Below are 10,471 nucleotides of genomic sequence, written 5' to 3' on the forward strand. Positions count from 1 at the left end.
AGTACCCATCCTTGAACCTCGCTCATTAAGATCGTCGGGGAAGAAAGCTCTTAGTGCTGAGGAGGAGGGTGACTATGAGAGGAGGGTTCGTAAAAGAAGGCCCATTGTAGCCAAAAACTCCAAGAAGGTGAAGCTGATGTAGGACACGATGAAGTCTGCACCCGTCATGCTCCCAGATGATAAAGGAGATAAAGCGCTTCAATCAACTCCTTCTATTCCTGAGGATATGGAAGCTGAAGGGAAGTTGAGTATTAGGGGTTCAGAGTCTGCCCCCTCGATGGGACTTATTGATGGAATGACCACAAGGTAGGATCCGCCAGAAAAATTTCCTTCTGAAGCTGTTTTTGGATCTGCTCCCACCAAATTTGTAGGTTTAATCTACCTGATTGCCCCTCCTCCGAGTTCAAAAATCCTAAGGAAACTCATTGAGTAGCTAGAGAGTTCGATAAAATTAACAATCAATGTCGTTAGCCTTGTACAAGTTGCTTTTGATGATTTCGAGCCTCTCCTGACTAGCTGCCTAGACAGCATCGAGAGCTTGGGCGACGTACAATGGATTGAACATTGTAGAGAGAGCATTATCCTCTTGGAAGCAAAATTAAGGGCCTTTGTAGATTTACAACACACCGATTTGTAATCTGATGTAGAGCTAGCTCTTTCTATGGCTCGCATCTCAAAAGTGCATCATCGAGAAGCCCTTCTCAAGAGCTTATCTGAAACAGAGACCCAAATCGCGATTTTGTAGAAGTAGCATGATCACTCCAGGTTGAACTAATCACTTCCACCACTGGTCCTACTGGTGAATAACTCAAGAACGAAGTGGATAAACAAGTTCGAGTGGCCCGTGAGAAGAAGCTATCTGCGCTTAAGTCCAAGCTCAGATCCCTCAAATTGATGATCCCTGGCGCTTGAATCTTATATTGCTTTTAGCTGGAGATAGGAATTTTTTTTGTTTTGTATCATTTTCATGCCAAGTATTGTCACTTTGTATCAGATTAACAATGTTGAATGAAAGTGATATCATAATGCTTTTCATTGCCTTTTCCTTGTTATGTTTTGATTTAAAACAATAAAAATATAAAAAATACCATAGGTGTAATGTTAACTTAGCATGAATCAAAAATTCTCTTTATAATCACCTAGAATAAATCTAGAAAATTTTAATCATTAGAGGTGTAATGTTAACTTGATAACATACAAGCTGGGGAAGGTTTAACATGGTTTATTACTCTCCATTCAATGAAACACGAATAACCAACCCCCAGCCTAGGGAAAATTGATCCATTATTTCAGACTTGGCTGGGGATTAGGAGAAGAGGACTTCATGGCTTACGGGTAATATTTCTTGAGAAATTTTTCGTTAATAGGCATCATGAGTATGTTACCTTTCTGGTTGATGAGATGGTATGCCTCATTCGAATAGACTGATTCTATTACGAAGGGTCCTTCCCATTTGGGATTGAACTTCTCCTTAGTCTTATGTGTCATCACCATGGGTCGTCTATAGCTAGGACCAAATCACCTTTCTTAAAGATTCGCTCTTTGACCTTCTTGTTATAGGCTTTGGAGACTCGAGCTTGATACAACTCAATCTGTTGCTGAGCTTAAAGTCGCCTATCGTCCAATACTTCAAGTTCTTGAAGACGCAATTGTTGTTGTTCTTCATCCGTCATTCTGATCGCAAGGGCGACTCTCAGAGATGGGATCTGGATTTCTAACGGTAATACGGCTTCGCAGCCATATATCAAAGAGAATGGGGTGGTTTTTGTAGGAGTCTTCACTGTTGTGCGGTAGACCCACAAACATTCGCTAAGTTTTTCATCTCAGTCGCGACAACTCTTGGATACAAACTTCTTAAGAAGCTTTACAATAGTCTTGTTGAACGCTTCTGCAAGTTCATTGGCTGGAGGATAGTATGCCATCGATGTGACACTTTGGATCCTGAACCTATCATAGAACCTCTGAAAACCACTGACGAACTGGGTTCTGTTGTCATGGACTATTCGTCTTGGTATACCAAGATGGTAGATGAGGTGATATTTGATGAACTTGATCACATTTGAATCTTTGACTTCTTTCAGTGAAATTGCCTCTGCCCACTTGGAAAAGTAATCAGTCACTGCCAAGATGAACCGATGTCCTTTGACCGTTGGCAGAGTGATTGGTCCAACAATATCCATTCTCCACATCTCAAATGGCCAACTCAAGATTACAATCTCTCACACCCCAAATTATACTATGTATGAAAATACTAAAAGCTCAAGTGGGTGTATGTAACAATGAGATTTAATAAAACAAAATCAAACTAAACTCAATTTAAATCGAGCTTATGCAAATTATGAACAAAATAATAAATAGCTAGAAATAGAGTTTAGAAAACTTCTCTATGATAACAAGAGAGAGAGAGAGAGAAGAGTTGAATGCCCAAACACCAATGGATGATCTCCTCAAGCTCTTGTAAAAGTTTCTTCACAATCCAAACTTTTAAACACACTCAAACAAAAACTTAAACCCTTAAACAAACTTGTAAAACTCTTTTAAAACTTTTCTCTTCTTAGTTGTGAATTGAGGATATGTGGGGGTATTTATAGGAAACCCAAAGCCAAGAGAAAAAAAACCCCCAGCAAAAAGACAAAAATAGAAAAGCTGGAAAAAACTAGTCGTTGGGCCATCGGTCGACTGATCAGTCGACTGATGAGCTGACCGTTAGAGTCAACATCCAGCTCGTCGGTCGACTGATGACCTCATCAGTCGACTAGTCAGTCGACTAAAACAAAACAAAAACTTTTGGGGACTGGAGGCACTTTCATCAGTAGACTAATCGGTCGACTGATTGCATCAGTCGACTGACCAGTCGACTGATAACAAGTATACAACATGTTTAAAGCAGAAATCTAATTTTTAAACTACTTTTAAAAATAGCAAACAAATTTAAAAAATGTAAAACTTTGGGAAATGATTGTAGACATGATAATACACATATTATAAAAATTGGTTTTCAAAAATCACCTCCCATTTGTAAAATATCATCATTTTACAAAAATGTCCAAAAACATGAAACTAAACATACATGTTTTTGACATATTGATTTAAACAAACTTTTGAAACTTTGTAAACTGATTTTATAGACTTAATAAAATATGTATAAACTAATATTGAAGTCTATAAACTAATAAAATAATATTTTCACAAAAACACCTATATTTTGATAAAATCAACAAATACGTGTGTGTGTGTGTGTGTGATTAATATGAGCATAAAGTATTAACACATAAGTATAAACTTATACTACAAACACTATAAACTATATACCCAACATTGAAGGTCTTCAACATAGCTTGACCTGGTAAACTTGTAGATGAAACTTAAACTTGGATTTTCAACATGAATTGCATTGCTTTACTCCACTATTCTGCTAACCTCTATTGGATATGATCATGAAAGCGTAATTCCATCCATCCACCAATATATTGTTTACCTAGAATAGATACAAAATACAAACACTAGACAAACAATATTAGATGTAAATTGTTTGTAAATCATCATCAAAACAAAATAATCCAACATCCCTAGATTAAAAATCATGTTTTTATGTAATATATGTGTCTAATTTCATATTTAGGGTAAGATCTAAAGTGTTAGAACTTAATTTATGATGTTCATGCCCTAAACTCATATCAAGAATAGTAGAACAAATCTAAAACTAGTATATTAACATGATCATGATCATTAAGGATTTTTTAATGAGTTAACTATAGTTTAATATGATTTATATGCTTTAGATTGTCGAAATAAACAAAAATTAGGTTGATTTGCATGTTAAACCCTAGATCTATGTGTTCATGTGATTCATCTTGTTTAAACAAACTCCTGATTAAGTATACATAACAATGGAATCAAGTTTTATTCATATAATCTGATAAAAACTTGAGTTTTTGAAGAAAACACGAGAGAAGAACAAACTGTGCATTTTCGTCTTGTTCAGTCAACTTAAGTTACCATTAGTCGACTGATGAGAGGTCATCAGTCGACTGATGGAAAGCATCAGTCGACTAACGGGATCATGTTTACCCTATTGTTTTGTGAACGAGCCTATCAGTCGACCGATGAGGTTGTTGGTCGACTGATCAGTTTGGTGTTTGTGAGATTGAACTTTTTGCTTGTGTGTTCATTGGTGAGCATTGTTGTGCAAGACGTGAGCTGATATTCATGCATAGTTCAAGGAGTACACGTACGGGGATTGAGTACGCATGATTACATTGTTTGGGGTACCCAAATAGGTTACAATAGTTAAGAGTAACAGGTATTATTATATATATTATAATTATGATCGGTTAGGTGGGGTTAGTCAGGTCCCGCAATGAGACCGTAGATGGACTATACTCCAAGTGCTTTAGTCGGGTCCTGTAATGAGACCGCAGATGGACTACACTTCTTTATCGGTCCATAGGAGATGCACATAGGTTGATATACCTATCTATCGATCTGCATGGAGATGCGCAGAGGTTGAAATACCTATCTATCGGTTTGTACGGAGATGCGCAGAGGTTGATATACCTAACTATCGGTCTGCATGGTTATGCGATGAGTTATTATACTTAGTTACCGATCTGCATGGGAGTGTGATGAATTGACATACTTAGTTATTGGTCCGCACGAGAATGCAATGAACTGACATATCTATTTACCAATTCGCACGGGGGTGTGATGAGTTGAAGTATTCTAAAGAAGGACGATTCGATAAATAACCTAAGTGTAGGTGAATATTGACATCATCGATATGATCCATTATGAAAGTATTTCACAACTTAGATACAAGAGTGTGTCGATATCTGTTTTACCCACTAAGTATAGTATGAGGAGTTGATATGATATTTTTAGAGATGTATGATATGGTATTTCATGTATTATCTTTCTTGTATTCATTTATTCTTAGGTTTGGAGTTAATATTTAGTGATTCACAAATTGAGACATATGGTATATACATGAGAGTTTCCTTGTTTGGATTATTTCGCTCGACGTACCAGTCTCGTGTTGTGGGTTTCTAATTATTAATTTTCTTTAGATTGTTTATCTCTAGTTTGGTGTTAATGTTTAGGTACTAACAATTTAAGACATATGGTATATACATGAGGGTTTTTTATTTAGATTATTTCGCTCGACGTACTACGTCTCATTTTGTAGGTGTCTAAATATTGATTCCATTAGATATGTGGAAAATGATCTAGGTAGACTATGTACTTATAGGTAGAGCCTCCATCATACTTAGTAGCCCTTCTCCCGTGTGTGGATGGAGATGATCTTGCTATAGCGTTCTGACGCTCTTGTTGTTGTTCTTTTTATTTTAAACTTCTTTTTAGGCAGCGGAACAAAGTTTCGGAGAGCTACAGGTTGACGGACTTTCAGTATAGTCGATGTCATTTCATTTATTAGTTACTTTTGATCCACTGATGTTTAGTCTTATATTTAGTGGATTATTAGATTTGCATTACATTTTGAGAGTTGAGAGCCTATGTATTTTCATTTGACTTAGTATATTGAGATGTTTATCTTTTTGTATTAGATTGTTGAACAACTTTACTCAGTTGAGACTTGACCATTTACGAGACTTATCATTTACAGGCCTACGACGTCCTGTCATCTTTCTGATCATAAGAAAATAAGAGTTGTGAGCCAAAATAGACGTCTATAAATAGCGTATCATGACACAATTTTCACATCATATAGTATTTGCACAACTGTTTGAATTTATACAAAATTAGTTGTCATAAAAAAAAATTCTCAAATTTTGAGATATACGCATATATCGTCCTCACTCATACTAGGAATTCCTTACGGACTCTATACATGAATCCTAAGAAACTCTATCCTAGTTCCACGACTCGACACAGGATGATCCTAAGGATACTGGAACTAGAGCTCTGATACCAACTGTGACGCCCCTGGGTTCACACAAGGCTGCAGTCCAAGGTGAAACCAAGAATGTCAAACCTGCCATGCACCACACCGTGCAATAACATGTTTCACCATCACAATTCTATCACTCTAGTAGAGTCAATAATAGGTGTAGGTACAAAAATAAGTAAAAGATACTACAAGAGATAACTGATGAAATGATAGAGATCAAAATAATATTTCATCATCCAACATATAGGAATACAAAGTCAATGTTTGAAATGAATAAACTGGATTTCTTAACAAATCTCAAATACAACAAGTCTGAGTAAAGGAAATAAGGCACACAGCCTTTACACATCTAGAATAAAGTCCTCAAATGTCTAAACACAGTTTACAGTGGAGCTCCAAAATAAAGCATATCTAAAAATAGTCAGTTGAGTGTCGCCTTCAACCTGCGACTCTCCGGGCTCCTGGCTCGTTACCTGAAAGGGGGAGGGACAACGAGCGTCAAAGCGCTAGCGAGCAACATCACAACCAACCCCAAGGGAAAAGGGCTCGTTGTATACAGAAAATACAATTAATACATAATAATATAAAATCATTTGTCCTAACAACAATGGGTTTTGGTATTTAGGAATTTACAACACGAGCGTAGGTACGTCGAGCGAAATAATCCAAACAAGGAAACCCTCATGTATATACCTTTTATCTCAAATTATAAATCCCTAATTACCAAACCCGAAGTCTAATACATGAATAATAAACTAAAAGAAATAGCCCATCTTAATACTTAATCAAAAGTCACGCCGAAACCATATAAGTGTCAAAGGTCAATATCACATAAGTGTCGTATCCTGTCTAGGTAGCTATCATGTCCAAATCTCATGTAATCATGTCATATCCTGATTCAGATAAGTGTCATACTCATAGCTTAACAAATGTCCAAGACGTGGTCAAATATGTAAATGTCTAACACGATGACTGAAATAGATTATAGTCCAACACGAGGACTTTAGTGGATTATAGTCTAACACGAGGACTTCAATGGATTATAGTCCAACACGAGGACTGAAATGTGAATGCATGTCCAACACATGGACTGAATAAAATACGTGTCCAACACATGGACCGAAATGATAAGTATCCAACACCTCACAGTCCAATCTCAAGGACTTCTATAAATCACAGTCCAACACGAGGACTTCTATAAATCACAGTCCAACACGAGGACTTCTATAAATCACAGTCCAACACGAGGACTTCTATAAAATACGTGTCCAACACATGGACCGAAATGATAAGTATCCAACACATGGATCAATAGTAATGTATGCCCAACACATGGACTATAAGTAAAGAGGTGCAATTGTCAAAGGTATATGTGGAAAGATATACATATCCTAAACTCGCACGTGTCTCGATGTGCGGGTCTAAACTTGTGTCAAAAGTGTCAACTCACATGTATAGACAAGTCACTATCATTGCAATATAGTGTCAGATAATCGAGGCGACCCCTCGGACGTATAAAATACACAACCAAAACAAATACATACACAAATAGTGCGGTGGTCGACCGCAGAGACCACTCCGGTCGACCGCGCATAGGGCAGAGACATTCTGCTCGACAGAACGCCCAGCGGTCGACCGTCGCGTCACACGCGGTCGACCGCGAAACGGACAGAAGCTTTTCCAGGTTTCTATTCTGCTTCGAAATCGATCCAAACAATACACCCATGCTTCCAAACAATATATTACACATTCTAATACATATGAATCATCATATAATAACATCTAGCATGTAAACAAAATCATCACCAAGATTTGTGAACTTATATACACATGATTTAAAAGTTATAAAACAGTAAATCGAAATTTTAACTCTTAATAAAGCATTTTTAGATTTAGATCTCTTTAACCAAAATCATTGGTGAGTTTTTAAAAACTGAAATACTTGGTTTTCATATCTCATATCATAAAGATCTATCTATATACGCAAAGTAGTGATTTAGGCTCAAGAAAACTCATTAAAATCGTTAGAAAAGCTTATAAAAACATAGGTGAGAGATTGGGCGAGATGTTACTCGCCTCTAAGGTGAACAAAGCTCCTGGATTCACAAGAGAATGATCCCCTTTGCTGATCCATACAAAAATCCGTCGCAAATCCTTCGAACTCCTCAAAAAATCACCAAACGAAGTTAGGGTTTGAGAGGGGAGAGAGAATGGGGGCTGAGGCTATTAGGGTTCAAAAGAGGGTTCTGAGAGCTTCAAAACGAGTATATATAACTAGGATAACAACCGGGTTTGATATAAACAAAACCAACCCGAAACAGAACCGAAACTGGCGTCTGCACGCCCAGCGGTCGACCGCAGCGACCACGGCGGTCGACTGCTCAGAGTTCTGGGTCGTGCTCAGACTGGGGTTCGGTAAAAAGATTGTAACTTTCTCATACGATCTCGGAATGAGGTGATTTAAGATTCGTTGGAAAGCTATTGAAGAGACCTACAACTTTAGTCTTATAAACTTTTCCAGATTCTAACTGAATCAGCATGAAAAACATAGAAACTCTTAACTGGTCAAAATTCTCAGATTCTCGAGAGATTTTGCACTCTTGCTTTGTGCATGTTTTGTTTATTTACACTCATACTATCACAAATACAATACATTGGAATTGATTCAAATCAATCCTATCATACCTCAATACATCAAAATATATATTTTCAACCATATAACATATTTATAGTTTATTTATCACTACATATCAAATTTTCGGGGTTCTTACATTCTCCGCCCCCCCGCCTTAAAAGAATTTCGTCTCGAAATTCCAGAACATTATAACTCACACCATGAAAGATACTTGAAAAGCACACGAGGGTCTAACCAACACGCCACACACATACACATCCTGCGAAATGATTAAATCTTGATAATCCTATAGAGAATTTTATATTTAACAATCATTAAATACTATATTTCCCATCAATAAAGTAGAGTTAGATGTATTCAGTGTAGAGGATATCACCGGACGATAACATCAGAGGATTTGAGGCACCTCCAGCCATCTCGAGGATTAAGGGGGCAGTACGCCAGATTTGTGCCATCTAGGAGATTCCTGAGGGATAGACAATCATATGTGTTCTACTGCCATCAGCGTAGTAATCGCCAGCCACTGCTAGGGTTTATACAGCCATACCGCATGATCATGGTGCGACCGGAGCTTTCTTAGTGTTTTTTTTAGCTCGAATCTTGTTGATTCAGAAGCTTCACATTCTTTTATCTATCATGATGTCATGATTAGACTTCAGCTTGTAGCACAACCTTTAGGTGTTCCATTATCTGTTTCTACTCCTTTGGGAGAGGTGTCTCTCATAGAGAATACCTATAGGAGATATGTTGTCAGTTTAGACGAGTCTAAGTCCGTGGTCGATTTGATCGTCCTGTGAATGTCCGAGTCTGATGTTATTCTTGGTATGGATTAGTTGTTATCCTACTATATTAGTATAGTCTGTTTGCAAAGACAGTCAGCTTGTGAGTATTCAATGGGTTTGTATAAATAGTATCAACCTCATAGGGTAACCAGAATACAGAGTCATTTCTGACATACGTCGAGGAGATGATGATACAATATCAGGGTATAGTTTTGAGTGAGACCGAAGTCATCTCAGAGTATCAGGATGTCTTTCAGGATATACTGAGATTTTCTCCAGTGAGAGAGGTTGTTTTCCTGCATCAAGTTGTAGCAGGCACCGTACTGATATTCTGAACACCCTATCGTATGACACCCACTGAGATGAGGGAGCGACAGACTCTGCTAGATGAGTTGTTAACTTAGGGTTTTATTTGTCAGAGTTATTTTCATGGGATCACTGGTCCTATTTATGGAGAAGAATATGGTAGCATGCAATTATATATAGATTATCATGAGTTGAACAAGGTCACTTCCCGTATCACGTATCCACTATCGAGGATTTATGACTTGTTCAAATAGTTGCAGGGAGTGCAACATTTCTCAAAGATTGATCTTTGTTCTAGTTATTTTTAGTTGCGAGGGCGGGGAATGGATATTCTAAAAACCGCCTTTCTGACTCGTATGGGTCTTTCGAGTTTCTTGTCATATCATCTGGGCTAACCAATGTACCCGCGGTATTCATGGGTTTGGTGAACTGGGTTTTCTGTCCATGTTTGGACCAGTTTGTGGTTGTTTTATCGACGACATCCTTATTTGTTCAAGATTAGAGGTAGAGCACGAGCAACATCTTCGTTTGGCATTACAGACTTTACGAGAGAACCAGTTATACGCTAAATTTAGCAAGTGTAAATTCTGATTATCAGAGGTCAGATTTTTAGCCCATGTTATCAGCCAAGAGGGTATTGTAGTAGATCCGGCTAAAGTAGAGGTCATTCTTGATTGGGATCCACCGAAGACCATTACCAAGATTCGTAGCTTCTTAGGTATGGCGGGCTATTACAAAAAATTCATTTAGGATTTTTCAAAGATCGTGATACCACTTACATGCCTTACTAAGAAGGGTGTAAAGTTTAATTGGGGAACGGAGTGCCAGGAGGCTTTTGAG

General features: G+C 37.6%; 1 protein-coding gene across 1 annotated transcript; it reads right to left on the reverse strand.

Annotated features, from left to right (window-relative positions):
- On the reverse strand, nt 1,824-2,180 carry LOC109821494 (protein NYNRIN-like). The gene has a single exon (XM_020387679.1). It carries the CDS (start codon nt 2,178-2,180, stop codon nt 1,824-1,826), a length of 357 nt encoding a protein of 118 aa, XP_020243268.1.

Source organism: Asparagus officinalis, chromosome 8 (assembly GCF_001876935.1).
Source record: "Asparagus officinalis chromosome 8, Aspof.V1, whole genome shotgun sequence".
In the NCBI taxonomy this organism is placed as follows: domain Eukaryota; kingdom Viridiplantae; phylum Streptophyta; class Magnoliopsida; order Asparagales; family Asparagaceae; genus Asparagus; species Asparagus officinalis.